Below are 25,756 nucleotides of genomic sequence, written 5' to 3'. Positions count from 1 at the left end.
TTATGTATCTTTACATATAACATATTTATATAATTAATTCATTGCAATACGGATGCTGCATTTTTGCATTATTACTCAAGTATAATTAGGTGAATTAAACAGCACAATTTTCTTTCCTTGAAATCATCACTGTACACTTACACATTAATGAATATTTGCTGACTTCATCGAATTATGATCCTCGAAATGTGACAGATCTTAATTTTGAAGTGTACATTTACATGTCAAATGCGAGTTTTTATTCAGCTTTTAATTCAAAACTTAAACCAAGGACGTATTCAATTATCGTGTTAGTTATTCTAATGATTTTAACGCGATCACATGTATGTGAGCTTCCTCGTGTAATTCTCGTAGATTAGAAATATCATATGTTGTTTTTTAACAACATGAAAAATGGTTTTAATTGAACATAAACGATTCAACAGAGTTTCTTCTAACGTACTTCCAAACGTTCCATATCATCAAATGGTTATTCTTCGAGATGTTATGCATTAAAAACGACAAATTTCAACTTTTTCAGATAAGAAATAATTTTTTATTTTACATATATGTATTTTATTTCTTTTGCCAAGATTAAAAATAACACTATGCAACAAACTTTTATTTTTTCTTAAATACGAATCCGTAAACAAAATTGCTCCGTGACTCTGAGCTTTTGAAAAATATGAATATTTCGAAAAATGCGCGATTTTTGGCTATAATGAAGCATTACACGAAAACTAAAAATGTTAGGATACCCATACTTATTATTAAAAGTTAGATATGAGAGTTTCATAAGTTTATCGACATTTATAATTATAATTATTTATTTTTGTGAATAATTGTAATTGGTCATAAAATTTTTAAAATAAGCCGTTCAACGTAGTTTCTACGCACTGTTCTTACATTTTTACAAAAAGTTCTTTATTCAGTATGAATTTGCTATTCCGTATTGTATTCTGTAGACTTTTCTGAAGAAAAAATCATGCAGAGAAAATGCCGGAATGATCTTCAACGTTGACAGAGCGCTAAAATATACATTTGCAACGCGCAACGTGTTTAGCGATACAGTATAGCAAATTCATGCTGAATAAAGAACTTTTTGTAAAAATGTAAGAATAGTGTGTAGAAGCTACGTTGCACGACTTATTTTTAAAATTTGATGACCAATTGCAATTATTCACAAGCATAGATAATTATAATTATGGATATCGATTAACTCAGGAATCTTGCATCTAATTTTTAATAATAAGAATGGTTATCCTAACATTTTTAGTTTTCGTGTAATCCTTCATTTTAGCCAAAAATCGCGCATTTTTCGAAATATTCATATTTTTCAAAAATTGAGAATCACGAAGCAATTTTGTTTACGGATTCCTATTTTAGGAGGTAAGCACTATAAAAGTTACCAAACAGATATTATAAGATTAAGAAAAAATTAAAATTTGTTGCACAGTGTAATTAATACGATTCTTAATAATGAATAATTCCGTGATTATTGTACAAAATACATTAAAAAAATATATCATTATTATATGCATTAACTGGGCGTATATTACCTATCAGCGATATCGATTGAGCATAACTATGGCGCTGCTTGCGTGAAACAAAGAAACGATGGCCGTTTGGTGGCAAAGGACAATACAAATGTTTCCGATTGATATTTTCTCAAACTGTAAGAATTGAAAAACTCTTTGATAATTCTTCTGGACGATTTTTTCTTCAGAAATGTCTATAGAAGCAAATTCGTACTAGACAAATAACATTTCCTAAAAATATAAAAATACAATAGTACGCAGAAGCTACGTACATCGGTACTTTTTTGAACTTCAATAGCTATTTATAATCATTTAAAAATTCAAAATATTATAATCATAGATACTTATGTGTTCATAAATCTCTTCTCTGTTGTTTAAAAGAAATTAGAACTATCTAACGTTTCTAATTTTCACGCAATATTTTATTTTTGTTAAGAATTGGCAGTTTTTACAAAAATTCATTTTTTTTTCGAAAACTGAGGATAACATAGCAATTCTACTTACGAATTCGTGTTCAGGGCAAGTAATTCTATAAAAATACTCAATGCATACTCGATAGTGTTATTTTCCCACTTTTTCTCAATGTGAAAAATTCATACGCCACAAGTAAAAGGATATTCTTATATCTGTCCAATTTAAAGGATTCACCATTTTAATTAAAAATTAATACAAATGGAGTTACAAATTCATCGTAATAAATCCATCTCGATCGATTTATTACGATCTCGAATCCATCCCAACGTAATAAATTCGAAATATTCTTCAATTATAATCAAATTTCTGGATACTAAATTCCTAAATTCAAAATTAAAATTATCTTTTGAAGAACATAAAGACTTTATTTCATTTAAGAATATTTACATTTATATTAGTATTTATAAATTATAACTATGTTCGTATGTTAACCCCACGGTTAAAATTTTTAAAAACATGTTCGATTTTCTTTTATTTTAATCTATTCGCTTATTTTTTTTCATTTCATAGTAACATCCTATTCGTGTTTTCTCTACCCTATTACTTCTAGAAATATTTATATTTATACGTATATCATTTAAGTAAGTATAATTCGAAAACATTATTAGAAAACATTGCTATAACAATTGCATATAATTTCTATCGTTTTACTGTACTATATATACTATACATACTTTATAAATCTGAACTATAAATATCTAATATCCTTGATTTATTTTTAGAATTTAATCCTAATTACATATTTGGTCAACTTACGGATATTATAAAAATTGTAAAATATGATCCACTTGAATATTGTATGCAACTATGTTGTCTCTTGAGCTTTGCTCTATATTAACTTACCAGGAGAACGTGTGTGTTGAACATGTTAGCTTGGAAAAGCCTTTTCTTCACCTTACGTGTCACTGAATAAGTTAAACCTACCCTTTCAATATGCAACTTGCTTAGCCAACTTTTCAGGTTGGAAAGGACCTTGGGACGATGTTTACAACAGTAGCCACGTGAAGATGGGCCTATTAGTGTATAACTTAACCCTTTGCATTCGACGATTTTTTGGCTAAAGAAGAATAGGAGTTCAAAGATTTTCTATTATAGAGCTGACGATATTTTTCTGAGCAGTGAATAAGAAGTCGTATGATAATTAACACGTAGAATTATTTGACTTCGATACCTCGCACACCGTTACATTACCTGAAATTTGACATATTAACCCTTTGCAATCGAGAGGTGACTCTTAGTCACCGTTTGTTTTAATGCTATAATTTAAATAATGAACGATGATAATTATATTAAGAACATCGAAATAAAATTACTCTATTCGTCCGTTTCTCACGCAAATTCACGATTTTCTTTGTTTAATTTTAGCATAAAGAGTATCAGTGAGCTTATAAAAATCTAAGAAGAGCTTCGAATTGCATCTTCGCAACGAAGAAATTTTCGAGTCCAAAGGGTTAATGAATGTCGAGCTTCGAAATTTTATCAAATGGCGACTGAAGGGCGCTTCTCGAACGCAAAGGGTTAACCCTTAGCACTCGGAGAATTTTTCATTACAGAAAAATAGTAATTCGATGACTTTCTGCCATAAAGTTAACGATATTTTTAAAATGATAAATAAGAAATCGTATGCAAATTAAGATGTAGAATTATTTTACTTCGACATTCCACGCATCGTTGGGTAATTTTAAATTTTATATATTAGTTAACATTGATTTTTAGGTTCTGATTAAATGGCGATTGAGGGTCACCTTTTGAGCGCAAAGGGTTAATACCTTACACTACGATCTAATTCTAAAAACGTATGCATTGGAAAAACATTTAATTTTAATTAATCATTGCATACCTATTTCGTTCACAATGAAAGTACTCAATTTTTTAGAATTTATATGAATTTCACATATGTTAAAACGTATAACTCTAAAACTATGCAGAATACAAAAAATTTCTTAAATAAAAATTAAATTTTAATAACATTTTTCCTTACAGCATCTTGAATATTGAAAAATTAATGTACCATTTGATTTAGAAAAAAAGAAGGAAAGGAGAGCAGCATAATAAAAGTATTTAACACTGCAATGACTTTGGAGAAAATGACTTGAAACGCTTTATTTGTTCCGCCCTGTGTTTTGTGTATGTTTCATAGTACATTTCTTTAATGTTTCAAATTTAATTATTACAAAAAGAAGCTTAAACAAAATTTATTTCATATTTTATTCGTTTTAATCTTTTGAAACAATTTAAATCGCAAATTATAGAAATTTTTCATTTACAGATTAAAGAAGGAATTTTTACAGAATTTATAGTTTGTTTAAATATACCATTTGAAATAAAAACTAGTAACAAAATTATACTTAGAACTACTAAGCATAAAAAGTAAATTAATTACCTTGCCATAATATTTTTTCTGAGACATTTAAACTTTGACTTTTGACTGAGACGAGATAGGCATCGTTATTTTAATTTATCAGTTCTACCATGGCGAAGTCTAACGTTTTGGTTTTTTTATTGTATAATTTTGTCCTGAATATGAATGTACATGGGTCAAAGGTTAAAAATTTTACTACATAAAAATATTATGACTTTTATATAAAGAATTATAATATATCTTGTTATATCCAGTATATATTATCATTAAAAATTGTTTAATTAATATTAGTTAAATCAATTCTATCTTTACAAAATATAGTCTTGCAAATGAATGAGTTTTATTCTTTTATCAAATGATCATTTCTTAAAAAATATGTGGTATGTTTGAGTTTCTTACCAATCTAATCTTACCAAACTCTAACGATGTACTCAAATGAAATATATATCATATTTAATATATAACATCTATCAACTTATTGTAAAAAAATCAAAAATAAGTATTTAAGAATGATTTCTCTTTATTAATTGATCGGGATAGATTAGTATTTTGTCAATTCGCCTCATACTTTAATCAACTAATTATATCGTGATATTTCATCGTCTTCCTATATTTTTATTGAATTTGTTGTAAAATCATTTATAATATTCATGTTTATATGTAATATTAATTTTTTTTTTAATTTACAGTCTAAACTTTCCATAAATGCTTCATTATACTTAAAAGTGATTGTAAAGAAAATTTTAATCGATGGCAAATATTTTGCATTAATTTTTAAATCACCTTCGCTCTGCGCTTTAATTGAAACACCTTCTAATCATACTCTTGTTATAATTGAACTGTCACGACTAAAACTAATCTTAAAAAATCCATACCAATTCAAATTCTTCTGCAATTCTATCAATAAAAATTAATTATTATACAAACCATAATAATATATAATCTTTTTTTGTAAGATTTTGCAATTTTTTAAATCTTTTAAATTTTTTCTGAAAATTTTTGGTTGCGTCCTTTCCAAAAAATGTTCAACTTAATAATGTTAATAATATCTTCCAATTTTCTTTATTTATTTTGGTTTTGTTTGGTAAATTATACACGTAAAATACAATTCTTAAAACTTACCGCAGATTTATTTCGTCGAATACAACCGTGGAAACCGTGGATATTGGACGCTTCACGAATTATACTTATACTTACGAAATTCTGCTCTATTTGAGAAATATTTTGAGTTAATGATATTACACGTATAATAAATTCTTTTTCGTTTATCACATAGTGTAATTAATTTTTAAAATTTTTTTAAACGACTTACTTATGACTATTTTTATTCTATGAGAACGAATTATTATATTCTTATTTTGGGGATGAAAAGAATATAAAAGATAAAGACTTCTCTTAACTTAATAATAAACTTTCTCGTATTCTTTGCTATTTCTGTATGTTTTTTATTTATTGTTCTCTTTATAAATATTTATCTACGACAAGAAACATGTGGAATGAAAGTGGAAAGAAACAATGCTAGACTTATGAAAAAAAAGAATATTTATCAACATAATTTTCAATTCCTCGGTTAATCAGTGACGATTAGGTAATTATAAGTACAAGCTAAATCTGATAAATAAGATTAAGATTTATTTTTACTTATATTAATGAAGAAGTTTAACAAGATATTTACAGTTTTGTACCTTAATATTATTTTTCGAATTAAGGTTTTAAGTTATTACTTTTTTCAATTTGCCTTTCTTTTTTTCCACTTTTAATCTACATGATACAATGACAAATTATAAATCATCTCTAGCTGAATGTTATATCATTCTGGTCCATAACGCATGAATACTCGAGGTAAGATTAATATTTCACCGGCTTTGTTTTAGTAATAAATCATACATTTTCTTTCTAGACATTATGCCAGTCATTTTCAATCGTAAAATATCTTTAGTTATAAAATTTTACGTGTATCTTATACTCTTATTACGCTTTATATGTTATGTTTCCATTTGTGCTAAATATTTAGAAATCAAACCAAATAATATATTCAATTATTTAATCTAATTTTTCTTCTTTGATGATTCTATTTCTCTGATTCTGATTCTCCGAACTATTGAATTTTCAAATTTGCATATCGAAAATTTAATTTAAATGTTTCGATGCATTTCTTATGAAATAGCGATACCGTTAAATAAGTGTCTATCATCCAATATATTTATTTTTTAAACTTTTAAAAAAACGTTTAAAAATCTTATCTAGGATTCGTTAATAATAATTTTAAAGATTATCAAACATTTCATTATTATATGTTTATAATGTACGTTGAAGATATATAGCGTAATTTACTATAAGAATATATCTAATATAATTCTATAAAAAAACTACTAACTGAAATAACTAAAGAAAAAACGGACATATCCATTATTAAAAGATATAGTTTTTGTTTTTATAGTTTGTTCTTCAAAAAACCATAGAATTTTATCTAAGTTATATAATTATAAGATAATATTTATAAGCCATTTATTAAATTTAGAAAATTATGAATATATCATTAAGAATAAATCATGTATATATAAACTATTTCTAAAATATTTATTTGTAATTTATTATATACATATGTATAGAATAAAATTTGAATTTGAAATAATTTATTTTATGATAACAGAGCTTATGTTCCAGCTGTATAAAATTGTACTTGACGATCAGACAATTTATATATATATTTTACTATCTCAGGCCAATTATACTTTTTTCTTATGTCATCTATTCTCCAATTAATTGTAATATTTCCAGATGCATCGTTAGAATATCCAGTTTCAAGAGGTTCAATTTTAATAAACAGGTGAGCCATATAATTAAGGCTACGTGTAAGTATATTAGATAAACAAATCTTCTGGTCATCTTTATAGGTGTGTGTTACGATACAAAGTTGAGACATATGATAATGTTCCAAAAGTGACCTTAAATATCTTACATAATACATAGATTCCTTCAAATTACATCCGATATTATAAATATGACTTAAATCATCGATTATAATAATAACAGGTTCATTGTTTTGCATTATTTTGTAATATTCATTTTTAATTATTACAAATACATCCTGAAGTACATTGTTTGTTGATAGGTCACATGGAGATACTATATTAGATGCAATAATTTTTATTGGTTCTATAATTGTAACCTTATCTTTTTCTCTTAGTAATGTAAGATTATAACCAAATTTCATACCCATGTTATGATAATGATTCATTGTATTATGAAAAAGTACTAAACATATTTTATAATTCTTTTTTAATGCATTGGATATAATAGAACTCAATAAGAAGTTTGCGTTACTATCGTGTTGTTCTTCGATCAAGATTAATTTTCCATCCATATTTACTTTATCAATACCAAGTGTATTAGATACTAAATCCATTATACTAGCCATAATTTACACTAAAAATAAAAAAATATTCTATTCTTAAAGCATTTACGAAATAACACTATAGAATGAATATATTATCATAAACAGTACTAACAAAGCCTAAAATTCTTATCATAAAATAAAATTTAATGTTATTGTATTCTTTAACGGAATTATTTTATTTATAATTATATTATATTTCAAATTCATTTTAAACTTACATTACAGTTGTTGGTTATGTATATTAAATTCCAGCACTATTAAATAGAATAAATTTTGTATATAAAATTGGTTAGAATTTAATAATTTGTTACATATCCTTAAATATAATAGAATTATGAATACAAATATTAAATCTTAAAGTATTTGATAACTTCAGTTCAATTTGATACTAACTACAATATACATATGAAGTCCAAAGGTAGATAAAAGTCTAAGGCTAGATTGAAATATATCAAACTATCTAAATTTATGGCGCGATATTTCAAGAAAATTTTTAACTTTAGATCATATACTCGATTATAATTTTGACAAAATTTATATAAATACAGAATAAAGAAACAAAAAATAAATTTTAATATTTAACTATGGTAATTTTGCTAATTTAATGATGTAATTAATTAATATAACATTACATATCAATTAATAGTATTCCAATATTATATTTGTACGTTTGATAAAAAAAAATGTTACAACTATTTATCAATTAAATACTATTACCATTTTAATATTATTTACCAATTAAATACTATTGAACTCTGTATAGATAGAATATTTCTACAAATTATGTAATAAATCATTATGCTAACAATCTTTCTTTAAACGGTGTTTAAATGAAAGTATATATTCACAAAAAAATTCTATAAAAAATTATATTCATATAAAAATAATAATAATCAAATAATATGAATATGTAAATGATATCTCGTAATTAATAAATAACAACGATATTACATATGATATAAAGGGTACCGCTCCGTATCATATATTTAAAAAAATAAATTATGATATATAAAAATTCAATTTGCATTAATCTTTTTAAATATGAAAATTATTATTTTATGTTTCACATAAATATTGATATGTAATTTTGAAATTCTATTTTAGAACATAAACATATAAATCCTAATTCCAAAAAACTGTATTTTTTTTTAATCTTTGAATATTTATTTACGAATAATCACTAATTTACAAAGTTAAATAAATAAAATTATTCTTAAAAGCAAGCATATCAATAAAAAATAGTTCCAGTCTTGAAAGGAGGTGGAATAACACGTGGCTATCAGCTGATGCGTGCGCGTTCACCAACTTTCCAGCTCTATTAACTGAGTTTGGACATTACGTCAGTCACAGTTTAGATGTTATAGGAATAGTTACTAATCAAGAATGATTTAAAAATTCCATTAATGATATAATTTGTAGTAAGTTGTTTTCTTCTGTTATACTCCATTGTACCTTTACAGTTATGTATTTATTTTATTAATATTTTCTTCTATCACTTCGATTTATTAGTGATTATAAAAATTCAACTGTATTATTTTGAAATTATTTCTTTTGTATGAATTAATAAAATATAATTTCCGTATATTACACTTTTACTACATAATTCCTAAGTCTTTTTATTATTAATTTCATAAAAACATATGTTTGTATAAAATTATACGCACGCGCAAAAATAATAGAAATATTTTATATCCCGCTCCAGAATTAATTATCAACGAGACGTCATTATACACACTTAATATACATACATATATATGCGGTATGACTATAGCTTATGCTTGTTTCGTAATAACATTTCAAAATTATTACTTTTATTATTTAAATCTTTTAAATAATTTATTAATCGATAATCAATTTTCTCCTTCAATCCAACTTTAAATAAAATGATTTTATTTTCTTATAAGTAAATAAATAAATATATATAAATATATTTTAGTATCTACAATAATTTAATTATATATTAATAATTAAGTTTAACATTTTAAATAATTATTAATAAATTAATTATTTTTGTTTACTACAGAGACACATACATATGTGTGTATATAATAAATAAATATATTAATTACACTTCTTTTCAAATAGTTTTATTTTTTAATTATTTACTAAATGTCATTTTTTTACTTGTTTCATGAAAGAATATAATACAAAAAATATGGCAGATAAATCAAAAAAATTATCACGGTGGTATTTTGGTGGGCTTTCTTCTGCAGGTGCTGCTTGTGTTACTCATCCATTAGATTTGTTAAAGGTACTTTTATTAAATTCTTAAACAAACATAACTAAATCTGTTTTGTTTTTTAAAATTACAATGAAGTAATTAACAATTATATACCAATTATATTTTGAAATTTAAATATTATGTTAAGCAAATAGTGACCTTTATGATTTTAACAAAATTTGTTAAGATAATGAAATGCAATAATATTTTATTTACATATACCATATTTGTAGGTTCATTTACAAACACAACAAAAAGGAAAAATATCCATAGCACAACTAACAGTATCTATAATAAGGAATCAAGGAATTTTAGCTTTGTACAATGGATTAAGTGCATCTTTACTTCGTCAACTTACATATTCTACAATAAGATTTGGAGTATATGAAGTAAATTTATTTGTATTATATATACATTTATTGACTTACAACTTTACTGTATATTTGACTTATTTTATTATATATTTATTGCTACTATTTAATGGAATGATATTTTATCAGATATCTCTGTCTGTTCATCAGATATTTCTTCTGAATATATATATATATATATATATATATATATATACACATACATACATACACACACGCACACACACATTCATACATACATGTATACACACATAAATATATATGAATATATAGGTAGGGAAACAAACATTTGAAAAATCAGGACACACAATGTTATTTCATCAAAAACTTTTATTGGCTGGATTCTCTGGGGCAACTGGTGGTGTCTTTGGAACACCAGGAGATGTAATTAATGTTCGCATGCAAAATGACATAAAACTTCCACCAGAACAAAGACGAAAGTAAGAGAATAAATTTCTATTTTAATTTATTTTTATGCCTGTTATTTAATACTTAATGACATTATAGTTATAAGCATGCTCTAGATGGAATAGTACGTATAATCCAAAAAGAAGGACTACATAAATTATTTAGTGGATGTTCTACAGCAACATTAAGAGCTGCATTAATGAATATTGGGCAACTGAGCTTTTATGATCAAGTTAAAATTACATTATTACAAACTGGTTATTTTAAAGATAATCCTATAACTCATATAGTATCAAGTGTATTTGCAGTAAGTATATTTAAATATTTCTAACATGTAAGAAAGATTATTTCAAAGTACTTTTTTAAAATAATTTTGATGTTTTAGAAATAAAAATAAGATATTTTAATTATAATTTATCTAAAGTACAATAATTTGTTTTTAAAAATGGTTTTTATATAATTATTACACTACGTTTATTATAATATATTATAATGTCATATTTTATAAAATTGGGGAAATTTGATATATATTATACCAGACATTCTTTTCACAAGAAAATTAACTACAATATACTTACTAGATCATTTTAATCTATTAAGGTTATACACATTATGGACCTATTTTTATTTTTTAAACATTATAACAAAAATAAGATATTGCCAAGATTTTAATTTTGTATATCTAATTCTTTTGAGTAATTATTTTTTGTTATATCCTATCAATGTTACGCTGTTTGGAAAGATAGTCATATCTATAGAACTAAATATCATTCAGTTTAAATGTTGCACAAAGACAGCTTATGGCTAATAAATATAAAAATGTTTTTGCAAAATAATTTACATTTATATTTAGAGGTTGTTTTCCTTATAATAAAATAAAAAGTGTATTAATATAATAAAGTGAGTCAATAGGAAAACGAATTTTATGATAAATTTTTCAATGGGTAGATTGATAGCAGATGTATCTGTATTATGATGACTTCAGCACTAGGTTTAAATATCAATTTTTTTTATAAAACTACATAAAACCTAAAGATCATAGTTGTAGAAAATCAAAAATTTAAAAATAACTTACAATCATAAATATAATTACTTTAGAACTATTAAGAACTAGCAAATTGAGAACTTGTTAGATTGTCTCAATTGCCCTTTTCTTAACTATTTTATTATATTCTTATATTTAAAGGGCGAGTTAAGATGAATTTCTATTATTTCTAACAAAATATAAGCAACGAATAACACAGTAGAAAACATATGCAAATATTTCACAATTATTTAAACATAACTATTTATAAATAAAAAGACACTCATTGAATATCTGCAAACTGTAAGTAAAAACAAGAAAGCAATAACAAGAAAATACAAAATAAAAAATATTACTTTAACCAAAAGTGTTTATAATCTTTATGGCTTCAAATAATCTGTTAAGTATATTGTAGAAGTTTATTTGTTTCTTTGTCGGATATTTTACATGTAGTCTATTATCCAATGAAACTTGAAAAAGAATTAATTTATTTTGAATAAAATGAACTATACAGTTTATTTATATATTCTTAAATATTATTCAAAAATTGATCATTTATAATACCTAAATATAAAGTTGCATGAATATTAAATTATTAAACTATAATTAAATACTTCAAATAAATAAATTTAGTCATTTATTTATAACACATCTTATTAGTATATATTTAAGCAGTGTGTATAATAACTAATAACATAGACAATGATATGTTTTATTTTTATATAAGGGTGCTGTAGCTACAACTCTTACACAACCATTAGATGTTTTAAAAACGCGAGCAATGAATGCTAAACCGGGAGAATTTAAGGTAACTGAGATAATAAATTTAAATTAATAATATAACATTAAAGTACTAACTATTTATTTTAGAATTTTTTATAGAATTTGGTGGATCTATTTTTGTATACTGCTAAATTAGGACCACTAGCATTTTTTAAAGTAAGTTCTTTTTATTGACTATATTACTTTTTCCTAGTAATTTTTGTTTTATATTCTAATAATAGGAAAGTTATAATTTGGGTAAACACATTTGAAATAAGATAAAGTTATATTTTTAGAAATAGCAAACAAGTAGAAAATATATGTAATATTTTATAATAAATAGTTTAGACAAAATATTTAAAGCACTGATACATGTGATTTTGCTATAATAACCAACAATTAAAATGATTTTCCCTATTTTATAAAAAGCTAGCAGAGTTTTCCCTTTTTTTAAATTATATGCTTGTATAAATAATTAATCCTTTGATTGCTAGATAGTTTTAAATACTTTCTATAGACAACACAATATTTATAATGTATGTGATTAAGTTACTATTCTTTGTTATAGATGAAGCATGTTTTTCTGTTTCACATATAATTCATCTTAATAACATTGAATGCATCTGTGCATCTATATTAGATAAAAATTAAATTTAAAATTCAGTAGTATTACATGGAAGAAATTTATTGTTAATGTTTTGTAGATAGTTTAGATATAGCTATTTTACTATTATTGAATGTCTGAATTATATAGTATGTCCTTGAAAAATATGAAAAAATATAGAATAATTTTTCTTTGTCTAGGGCATAGTTTTCAAGAAAATCGAATTTGAAAATTTGTTTTGTATTCTTTGTAATTAAACGAGCATAACTTTGTATACAACAAGCATAACAGTTTTGACAATTCTATAATTGAAATAATAAAACATCCTTGGTAAAATATTTTCTTTTCTTTTTTTTTAGTAGTACACGATTATTTATAAACATGATAGGCGATATAAGTCGCTCGATAAAACATATTTTAGTCGTAAATGCATATTATTAATAAATATAAATGCATAATACAAAGTGAATTTTCAAATTCGATTTTTCTCGAAAACTATACCTTATACAGTAATTGTTGTTCTATATTTTTTTCATATCTTCTTATAAGGAATCAGTTGGTGCTCAGCTATACATATCTTTCAGAGATACCCTGTACATATAAAAAATATAGAAAATATATTGAAAATTGACATTTTACAATGCAATATTAATATAACAACTGTCCAATTATTTATTTATAGGCGAGAAATCTTTTTATTTAAATAAATATAAATAATTTATTATTTATTACATATATTGTATATATATATATATATATATATTTATTTATTATATTATTTATTTCAATTCACTTGTACATATAATAATTAAATGTGTTTATTCAAATAATAATCTTTTCTGCTAATGTATTATTTAAAATAAAATTTCCAGTATATGATCTTAGAAGTTTTTGATTATTTTATTTTGATCATTTTATTTTAGGGATACGTACCTGCTTTTATCAGATTAGCTCCACAAACTATTCTTACTTTTGTCTTCTTAGAACAATTAAAATCTAATTTTGGGTTCTATCCTCCTATTCCAATGTCATAAAATGCAATTAACTGTCTTGAATACAAAAACACAATATTTACCTGAAATATTTGAACAAAAATTTAGCACATGAAACTAAAAAAAAATTATTATATGACTGTTTGTTCTACTTGAAGTTTTTTAATTGCAACTATTGTTAAATTTATACATATTTTATATTAAAAATTCATTTGTTACATCTATATACTAGTGAATAATATATAACATTATTGCATATATAATACTTTTTTATACATATCCACAAAATTTTTAATGAAAAATTTTCAATCTTTCAGTGGCTGTAACTTTGTTAAAAGAAATTATACAAGAATTCATTTAGGCTGATTTTGAAGGATGAAACTCCTACTTTCACATTCCTAAATTCAATTTAATTAATATGACAGAAGAAATTTCATCTTTTCATTTCATCTTCCAGACCAATCTAGGTGGATTATTGTGTGATTTCTTTTAACAAAGTTCCAGCCACTCAAAAATCATCAAGGTTTCAGTCAAAAAAGACAAATGTATAGTAATCTCTATAATGATTTATTAATTACGATATTTGATTTTTTATAAAGGTAATACATTTATGAATTGAAATGAAAAACAAATTCAAGTAGGGCAAACGTTATTTTTGCATGTTAAATTTATTCTTAACTTTATGCCCAAATTTTATGAAATACCCTCAACAAATTTTTTATCTTCCATCTTATTTTTCAAAATTATATTGACCATATTTGTACAAATATTAGATGATACTAATATTTATAATAATACTTGCAATTTATTAGCATTGTGCTAATGATATCTGGCTAAAAAAGGAAAAAAGAAAGAATATTCCTTGATTATATGATTCTGAATATGAATTTTATAGTTTGTGATAGTAAATTTTCTTATTTTAAAAATAAGTTCAAAATTATTTAACATAAAAGTTAACTATATGTAGATATGTATATAGCATTTTAAGTTTTTGTGGCTTAAGTTTATATATTTAGTATAGTTTAAACCTTTCTGATGTAAACTGTAATTCAACAAAAATCCAGATTCTTATGTTTTTTTAGCAATGTAAGTGAGTGTCAATTGATATATTAATATTATGCTTGTTAATTATTAAGTACATATGTGATCATGTTATAAATTATTGATCACCAATTACATGCTTTTTGTTTGATTAGCTGAGCAATATTGTTATGTTAATTCACCTCTGCCAAAGCTAACTAGAATGCTAATAAAATGTCAGAATACAATTTTTATTGGATATAGATTACATCTAGAAATCTCTAATTTAATGTTGACATAAGTAGATAACTAAGAAAAATATATCATTATCAGAAGCAAATAAGAATGAAACACTCATATAAAAATAATTATATTTACATTTTTATATTTAAACTCACTAATTCTTTCAAGACTTATCTATTATATTTGAAATAAATGATTATACTTTCCATATTTTTTAAAATATATTCTATAATGTTTAGTAAGAATTTTTTGGTATTAGAATACATAAAACCTGCTTTATACATTCTTTCTTAAACTTTTATATTTTCTAATTATACTACTATATATTAAAAATCACTTGCCAGAGAGATGTATTTTGTATATTTTGAGCTATAATATCTAAATCTAACAATTCACATTATAATATTAGATTTTAAAGAAATGAGAGGGAATAAAAATTCAAAATTGAAAGAAAACAGTTTTAAGGGAGCAAGTTATATAATTGATATATTTCAGATTTCAAGGAAAAATCTGATATATTTTATAGATTTTGATGTTACATTGCTGAAATAAAATTTTTTTTGTTATTTATTTTCTATCAACTACTTTTAGATTAGATTGTATGCAGAATCCTAATCTTATTAAATAATATTTTAACATAAACTATAAACATACATATTAGAAAGAAAAAATATATGACCAACTATAATTTAAATGGTCCAAAATTAAGAGACATAAAGTTTTGTATAAAGACAAACAGAATATTAAATGACACATGAGCACATAATTAAATTATAATTATATATATAAAACAGATAGTCAAATATTTATATAAGCCAAATGTATAATATTTTACAACTAATTTGAATGCTTTTGAATTTATCTCTTTAAAGCCTAGTCAATTTTTATTTTCTAAAAATACACTTATTCTGATTATATATATGTATCTATATATACAAAAGAATTAGACACTCATATAATCAAGAATATTGTAATTATATTATTTTTTCAAATAACTATTATCTTATTTCAAATTAGATACAAAACAGCTTCCTAACATGTAATACATTCCATAAAAATATTATTATAATTATGTATTGATGTATACAAAATTTTATATATATGTATTTTATTATACAATATTTATATTTACAGCAATATATTTTGCTTACAAAAATATTATATTATAATTGTTAAATGTACAAATTTTAGAAAACAAACATTTTTTATTTGTATAATATGTGTATGAGAATGTATATATATACATTGGTTTATCTTGTAAATTATTTTAAATTATTTGAAAATAACAGAAATATATAAATTTTTATAAAATAAATTTAAATTTTGTTATGATTATATCTATTAATTTTATTATACAATCAGTCATGGAGGCTTACATACACTACCTAAATTTCCAATATCGGTTTGTGAATGTTAATTTTTTTATGTATTTGTAGTATATTTAATAAATGTGGTAATGATAAATCTAATAAAATCTAACACTTAAAAACATGTAAAATTTGATATTTATTGAAAATATTGTAGATAAACATAGTTGCTTACTTATATCTCATTATAATTGGCAGTTTGGAAATAGATGAAAATTTTAAGATATAATCTTGAAGATAAAATTTCTATACTACCCTTTTATAACATATTATATCAGTTATTTTTATCACAAGTACTATGTGCTAAAAATGATGAAAGTGATATGAAATGATAGGTAGTACGTAAGTTTCCATAATGTTAAGAAAATTATAAAAAATACTTAATACACTTTAATACAAAAAATATAGCAATGATAAATTATAATATTCACATTTGTATACAATCATTATTTACTATAATACAATTATAAATCATAGTTCAATTATTAAAGTAAATTAATAAATCTTTTTTTAATCTTATTATAATAAATTTAAATAAACAAATAAGAATTAATTCATTAAGGTAACTATCATAGAAATACAAATATAACATTAAATAGTTTTAATAATATAAATAAACTTTCTTTAAAGCTAATATAATTCTGTAAAATAAAATTAAAAATATGAAAATATATATTTGATTGTATAGTCTTTTGTTTTTTTCCTGAGTATTATTTTCATTGCTTTCATTAATACTTTACATAAGTTTCAACTAAAATATGCGAAATTATTTTGGTTATAACTTTCATTATCTTTCTATAAAGAAATACTTACATTCATATGTTTTGTTTTTAATAAGCACTATTACGTGTTATTAGATAACAATGTTCATCTTAACCTTTATGTTCAAGACATGACTTACATACAATGTTATTATTTAAATATATAAAATCAATTACACATTTGATTTAGGTTATATTTTGGGCTTGCTTAGAAATAGGAGAAAATGTAAAAGAAAAATTGAATGGCGTAAAGTTTACTTTCCGACGACTTCACTTTTCATTTTTTTAACAAAACTTTATTTCCCTTATGTTAATTAGTCCTTCAAAACACACGTGGTACACACTTGAGCTGCTAACATAATCCGTAATAGGGTACATAATTTTTTATTTAAATTTATGAAAATATGTTTATAATATTTACGATCAATATAAATATCTATGTAAGTACATATTAAATCCTTACAGCGTCTACAAATTTTTTTGTTACCAAGCACAGAATAAGTAAACATATTAACTTTTCATTATTGGTGAATAATTAATTGATAATGAGGAACAACTTTATTTTGACATTTTTAACATAATGATAATAAAGATAATATAAACGAATAAACATAAGAAGATAATAGAAACGATTTAATTAACAGTAAAGGTATTATAACACAGTAAAACGTATAGAGCATATATATACGCCTTTAGCAGTCAAAGGCTAATGTATATTATATATTAATTTATATATACATGACAGTTGTAGGGGAAAGTTGCCAAGTTCAATGTTGTACACTGACGCAACTTTTATATCATTGGCTGGCGATTGGAGTGGTAGTATATACTTACTTAATTGAAGGGAAATCACCTGGGCCGGTAGAAATTGCGTTTCTTACTTGTTAAGAACACAATGCAGTATCACGAGACTAACTATATATATTTAATATTGTATATTATATTACATTAAATTATTTCATTAGATATTGAATTTCTCCAATGCCTGATATGGATATAGCTAGATTTTGATTATAATTATGTGGTTAGCGTCGCGTTATCAAGCAATGTGATTCTTATTAATTTGAGCGGTTTCCTATGTACGTTCTTTCAGTGTAATTTACATGCTCATATCACTTAACAAAGCAATACTGTTCCACCTTTATGGCACATCCGCCGCATAACAGACGCGTGGCACGGGATGCATAGAATACAGTTATTCCCTACTTTTAATCTTTTCCTCCTACTTCTACGTTGAAAATAAGGGAATGATACCTACTCTTCACCCCTGCGTTATTCTTACAGTAAAATAATATCCTCACTCTAAGCCTAAATTTACTCATATTTTAGAAGTTCAATGACGATATGTAATTAGAATTAGCACTCAATATTCCAACACTGAACCCAACACTGATACTATACATCTTAAGAAACAAATGAAAACTTACTGTATATTGTAATGATGGAGGTGGAACTTTGCTTATACTGACCTGTATTTACCTTTTCCTTACTTACTTTCCTTGCAATATGCAATAATTATGTAATAAATTTGTACTTTTATATGTAATTTTGTATTTTTAATTTTTGGGACCCATAAAAACTTTTAAGATATATGAAATCCTTTGTTTTACATAAACTACGTGGATTTTGTTCATATTTATATATGTAAACAAAGCATTTAAAAGACCTTCCTTGTATTTGTTTATTCATTACATTTTTAAAACATTTAATGATTACGGTTAATTTGTTATATTATGATTTGGTTAATGATAAAATAAAAACCGCATCGTGTTACTGGATAGCTGGCATTTCTACTAGTTTCAATGATTTCTTCTTACAAACTAGTAAAAGACATACATATACATATGTAATATGTAATATACATATATATGATTAGTTAGAAAAATCTCACCATTGAAATAAATGTTGCCTTGTGAATTGAATAGAAATAATATCTCAGTGAATTTTGAAAATTGTGGCATTCGAGGTCTGAGTTGAAAAGGCAATCAAACATTTATTTTGCAGTATGAATTGCTTGCAAAGTTGATATAAGGATTTTTTTCTTCGATGTTATTCAAGGTATCGTTGTAACAGTCTGAATTGTTGTATGTATTATATAAAATAGTAATTAGATTAAGTCAGGTTATATTTAATGAAGTGGGAACATAGGAGAGGGACTTTACCCTCTCCCTTGCTCATGCGTATATTTTAAATTTTGCTAAAATTTATATTTACTTCAATGAAGATACTTTTTCAACTTGTTTACTCATTCAATGTAGTTACCGGTCCCCGTTATGTATTTTTAAGTATAAAAAAATTTTATATTAATATTAGGGAAATTATTAAATTCTCAAATCTAAAATTTTTAGTATAAGATTCGTTTCCCCCACTCCTTCCTTCCCTACAAATTTCTTCTCGATCGGATACTGAGACCCTTTGGAACTTTATCTTAATTTAATTTATAATCTACTATAACTAACTTGTAATCTTCCTACATTAAAATCAATTTGTATAAAATATATAAACATACATTAATAATATAGTTGCTATAAAAACAAATTTTCTATTGAACATTTTATATAACTAAATTATATAAATACAACTTCTATAACTATCTATTTCCTAAAAATTTCAATTCATTAAAAAAAATATAATTATATGTATTTAATTTAATTATAAAATTTTTATATCCAAATAAAAGATAAGTAAAGAATGTTAAATATAATAAAAGCTACTGGAAATACAATTCTACTACGTTTATCAATCCATTGAGCAATTTCTTGTGGTGTCATTGTTGTAAAATTATGCAATTGTGCAAGAGTTGCTCTTCGTGGAAATGGTTTTGGCGATGATGTACTATTAACAGTCATAATGCTTCCCATAGAACATTCTTGATCTTTATCTTCATCAATTTTAACAGAGGGAATGTTGAGAGTACTTGGAAAACTCTATAATAAAAACATTCATTATTGAAAATAATCACAGATTATTTTGTTTGAAAATTTGTTTGAAGTCTTTAATTTCTTTTATATTTCTTATATAATATAATATATACTTACATGTACAGTAAGGTAATTCTGACTTGTATAGTCTTGGTCGCTGGTATTTGCATTATCAAGTGATGACCAAGATCGTGATCGTTCTAAACCTGTAGTGTTCTTTTGAAATTGTTTTCGAGCCAATTTTGGTGTTAAAGTTGATTTTAATATATATTTACTATTTACTTTTTTTAAGGGAACATTTTTTCTGAATATATTTACAAAATTAAGAATGGTATCAATATGTGGAATATAAAATGTGGCATTTTTTAAATAATATATACATACTTCCGTCGATAAATTGTGTTAACAAAGGCAAATTCAACCATAGCTGCAAATAAAAATATGGTACAACCTAAAAACCATATTTCACTAGCTTTTATATAAGAAACTTTTGGCAGAGAGTTTTCCACTTTTGATGCTAGAGTCATAAATGTTAAAATAGTATTTGTACCTAAAAATACAAATTTTAATTAATTATTTATTTTGTAATTTTAATATCTACTGAATAAAATATTCATAAACATATAATTCATAATATATTTTTTATATCACCTAAAACTATTCTTGGTGGACTTGCATCCATATGCAACCAAAAAGACACCCAAGAAATAACTACTATTAATATAGATGGTATGTAGTAGTCCATCATAAAAAAACCCATTTCACGTGCTAATTTAAATGTAATACTAATTGAACTAAAATTACCAGCTATAAATGTAAAAGATTATTGATTAGAATACTTCAAAAATATTATTCACTATAGATAATAAAATACATACCAAAATGACCATAATGTTGTTGTGATGTGGTATAAAATAGTTCAGATCTATTCACCCATTTATCAACAAGCTTGTATTCAGTCAAATGTAATTCATCTGCAAGTATGATTGGCTCTTGGTCCCAATACAACACCATATCAAGCACAGTATGTGTCCCTGTAGGTAAAAATTCCATTCATTCCAAGGAGTACAGTAGAAAAAAATAGCTGACATTGTAGTAGTACAATAAACTATAACATCCTACAGCTTTCGAAAATAAGTGGACATTCTTGTACATCAAATGGAAATTTCTCCAAACGAAGACCACAGTTAAGGGTAGCTTGTAACCTATAACATATATACACTACTTTCATTATATGCAGGAATTGAGCATTTATATTAATAAATATTATTTATTATTGAAAACTATAATAAGTGAAGTTAAATTTCAAACTAGTTTTCTATGTAACATTTTTATTTTCAATATCATTTTAACTTTTATTCAAATAAAATAATTTTGCTATATTTAATGTAATAAATAATTATAATCTTTCTTTTTTCTACTTTTGTATTATTTTGCAATTATTTTCAAAATTGTTGTATACAAATTAAAATAATTCTTATCTTATTACATATTTTCAAATTTAAATTAAAAATATAATGCGCGCAGTTACGTTAGTACTTCAAAACTATATAAAATTTTTAATTGATATATGTAATACACATTTCTTTAATAAAGGAAACCATAATTTCTAAATGTCACTTTGACAGCTTCAATTTTTATTTTTAACTATTTTATTGCATTAGACCGATTTGCGCGTATTCTCTAAATTAAATTTGGTATAGTGGTAAAGCACTGTGCATTATATTTGAATTTAAATTTGAATCTTTAGAATACGTTTTATCGTTATTTGTTTGAACACATATTCTTTAAATATTATTTTTCGCATTGTTTATCATAATTAGAAATGATGAAAATAAAAATATTTCTACAAATTTATTTTTGGTCACAATTTAATGCAATTAATGTTAACATAATATAAGTTTATAATTTTTTATTATTAAAATATCTCCAGCTTAATTATACAAAGTTCTTATATTCACTTAAAAAAAATTATTCCAATAAGATTTTATATTAATTCAAGATATTAATATGTTGTAACATAAAATAGTATAATTTTACTTCTAAGATAATAAACTATGTAGTAAATTACTACTATAATTGCAAAAAAAAATAAATTTTATCAATTACGTATATTGTAAACATTTTTTAATAGAACTTCGATTTTTTATTCTTATAAAGATTAATCTATTGAGATAATATTATAATTAAACAAAATCTTTATGATTTTTCTATGGCATAAAAAGTAATATGGATATTTAAAATCTTAATTTCGGTTAATTTATACAAAACAGCTCATTTAGCTGTTTAATTAGCATGGACTACATTTTTTGTGTAACTAATGGTATATTCTTTTCTCTAATGCAAAAGAATATTAAGAGAGAGCAATAGTTTTCTTTTCATTTAAATAAATTTCGTTAAGGATTAAGTATATACAATTTTTAAAATTGGATATTTAAAAAAATTATAATTTGTGAAATATTTTAACTTCTTTGATAAAACATGTATTTGCTATGTAACGACAAAATATTAGAACATTTTGATTAAAATATATTTCTTAATAATAAAGTTAAAGGTAATAATGATTCATTATTAACCGAAAAAGGATTCATTTATATCAACTCCATTATTTCTCTTCTATTCTTGAAAAACAGTTTAACCGATCACCATTATTCTCCGAATTTAATTCTAGTCGGTAGAATATATACAGCGTATTTAAACGATAAAGTTAAAACCGCCATCTTTTGACACTCAAAGCCAATAAGTAATGAATTCTAAATAACAAAAGTCTATTTTTTTTTTAATTTACAAATGTCACAAAAATATTGTCACAATATGTACTACATTTTTATTCTATATGTTATGTGCTGTTTGAAAATTTGACTAATTTATTATAATCTTATTTAACAAGAAAGAATAAAAGTTATAAACATTTCACGTTTTATTAGCCAAATGATAATTTATTATTTATCAACTTTGATTATTGAATAGCAGTGGCTTAATTCTTTTGTATACCCGCATTTGTATTGTAATTATTTGATCGACTTAAACCGAATTCGATGAATTCTAGGAATTAAAACATAATATGACTTCATTAATATTGATTTTATCAACGTAAAAATTATGATATTTTGATAATATTATACCTACTATATAATGTTATATCGTTTGATTTCAAAATAAATTAATTAGTACTTGAAGTACATCCCATAAATTGATACATTTATGCAAATAATATTTTGTTTAATATTATGATACAAGTATATAAAATTTATTATATACAAATGTATGTATATGTATTACTTAGATAATTCTTTTTAGGAATAAAATGATTAATTTATTAATGAATAATTTGTGATCTACATTTCAAATATTAATTTAATTATGATTCAATTTTTAAATTTGTTTCAATCAATTAAATAATTCAATCTATTAGATTGTTGAATTTAGCTTTCCATGTAATCACTTTATTACTAATGAAATAAAAGAACAAAAGAAGATGCAAGATAGATTTAATCTTTTATAAAATCTATGAAACATTCTACAAAATTATCTGATGTTTAATTTACAAACCTGGTATTCAGTATAACCATGCCTGATGGATCTATTGAAACAAGTATATCCTTAACACTATTTCCCATTATGGCTGAACTGGGTTCATTAGAAACATACACAGAAGGTGTCCAAATTAAATCATGTGCAAACTGCCCACCACGTATTTGATTTAAATATGGAGCAACATTTGAAAATTTTAACCTTTCATCAAAGTATTTAAATTGTAACATCATATGTACATCAAATTGCTGTAATAATGTTTTTGCATGTATTTACAATAAAATATAACATAATTATTATCTTAAAACATTTATGAAAAATGAATATTAAAATTCGTGTAAATTATAAAACATATTTAACACAAGCTACCAGTGTCTTTGCCATATTTGACTTAATTGTATAAATATAAGCCTTAGTATACACATTAATTGGATCTGTAAAGTTAGTTTCTCCTGGTGGTCTAGTCATCTTATCATAACGACAATCATTTGTTAACTCTTGTAAAAGTTCAGTTTGTGTCATAGGACTGCTATTACTTAACAATGGGCAACTTTCTAATCTGTAAAAAATGTATATGTTATTTTGTATACATGAAAAAATATTAATTTCAAAATGTTAATAATATTATGTTAATATTATGTTAAAAATATTAAAATACTAAGAATATTTAATATCAAAAAATATTAATGTTACTATAAGATTATAAAATTTGTATAATATAGAAAATTTTTGTAATATTATTTAAATATATAATGTTAAATGTATTAGTAATATTAAGGTAATATTATTTACAGAAAATTTATAAAAAAAATAAAAAAAGAATAATAAAGGAAAGTCGGTGTATTTTAGTTTGTATTTTAGTAATATTAATAGTATATTTAATTATAACTTTAGTATATAAAAAGGTAAAGTAGCTTTGAAAGAAAGTCCTTGAATTAAAATTCCAGACGTTACTAAGTAATAAGAATAGTTCATTGTTGCTTTGTACCAGTGCCAGTGACATAATGCAATGCATGTGACTCTGTTACGAAAAGAATTTTTTGTCATTGGAAGTTCAAATATTTATAAAAAGCATAATAAAGATATTTTTATTATGAATCAATGCTTGTTTTTTGAAATTAATACAAAGAAAAGAAATTAAAAGAAACAAGTATTTTGTAAATATAGTAATTATTCACAAACATAACAAACATAATGTACTTTATAATTTACAAGAAAAAAATAATAAGTATAAATATTTATAACTTTTGGTTTTATTGTTTATCATATTTTGTTTATTATGATTCTATAATATTAGAACTTAGTTATTTACTCTCAAATAATTTAATGTAGAAAATAAACAAATTTTAATTTTAAAACTAAAATAATAGAATTTTGGAACTATAGCTAAGACTTTAATACTAATTTCAACAAGAAGACCTTATCTACCACATGAGCATATTAATTTATGGCATCAAACATTCAACTGTTTATGTAAGTTATCAATATTTTTCTTCATAAAATTGCGCATCACGATTAAGAATAGAATCTTCTTTTCTTATCCTCTGTGCATATATATGTTTTATATTTAAAAGGATATATTATACATAGTAACTAAAATACAGTAAAATATACAATTTTTTAAAATATAATTACTATAATTGAAAGATTAATATAATTAACTTTGTATACTAATGTTTACACAAGTGTTTCATAGTTTACTTATTTACATATGAAACATCTTATGTTTGTAGATACTAGTATCTATAGTATCACATATTAATTTTTATAAAATC

At 23.5% G+C, this 25,756-nt stretch overlaps 3 protein-coding genes across 3 annotated transcripts in view; 1 reads left to right on the top strand and 2 right to left on the bottom strand.

Annotated features, from left to right (window-relative positions):
* Positions 1 to 7,009: 7,009 nt before the first annotated feature.
* Positions 7,010 to 7,774, bottom strand: Elp6 (Elongator complex protein 6). The gene has a single exon (XM_017904066.1). It carries the CDS (start codon positions 7,772 to 7,774, stop codon positions 7,010 to 7,012), a length of 765 nt encoding a protein of 254 aa, XP_017759555.1.
* Positions 7,775 to 9,102: 1,328 nt separating this feature from the next.
* Positions 9,103 to 14,177, top strand: Dic1 (Dicarboxylate carrier 1). Its single transcript, XM_017904023.1, has 8 exons — positions 9,103 to 9,171; positions 9,892 to 10,004; positions 10,208 to 10,363; positions 10,619 to 10,785; positions 10,853 to 11,060; positions 12,505 to 12,585; positions 12,660 to 12,716; positions 14,067 to 14,177. The coding sequence occupies exons 2-8, from the start codon at positions 9,909 to 9,911 to the stop codon at positions 14,175 to 14,177; spliced, it is 876 nt and encodes a 291-aa protein (XP_017759512.1). The 5' UTR covers positions 9,103 to 9,171; positions 9,892 to 9,908.
* Positions 14,178 to 20,189: 6,012 nt separating this feature from the next.
* Positions 20,190 to 25,756, bottom strand: part of LOC108550311 (glycine receptor subunit alpha-4) — a 6,190-nt gene continuing 623 nt past the window's right edge. Inside the window, exons 2-9 of the mRNA XM_017904022.1 lie at positions 24,351 to 24,540; positions 24,000 to 24,229; positions 21,570 to 21,652; positions 21,326 to 21,481; positions 21,099 to 21,254; positions 20,832 to 20,997; positions 20,565 to 20,751; positions 20,190 to 20,453 (exon numbers count right to left, since the gene is read on the bottom strand). Of these exons, the coding sequence (XP_017759511.1) occupies positions 20,190 to 20,453; positions 20,565 to 20,751; positions 20,832 to 20,997; positions 21,099 to 21,254; positions 21,326 to 21,481; positions 21,570 to 21,652; positions 24,000 to 24,229; positions 24,351 to 24,540 (1,432 nt within the window). The remainder of the gene's footprint in view (positions 20,454 to 20,564; positions 20,752 to 20,831; positions 20,998 to 21,098; positions 21,255 to 21,325; positions 21,482 to 21,569; positions 21,653 to 23,999; positions 24,230 to 24,350; positions 24,541 to 25,756) is intronic.

This window comes from Eufriesea mexicana, unplaced genomic scaffold (genome assembly GCF_001483705.2).
Source record: "Eufriesea mexicana isolate 0111107269 unplaced genomic scaffold, ASM148370v2 scaffold2646, whole genome shotgun sequence".
NCBI lineage: Eukaryota > Metazoa > Arthropoda > Insecta > Hymenoptera > Apidae > Eufriesea > Eufriesea mexicana.
Note: the sequence above shows the minus strand (reverse complement) of the source record. Positions and strands in the feature narration are given on the sequence as shown.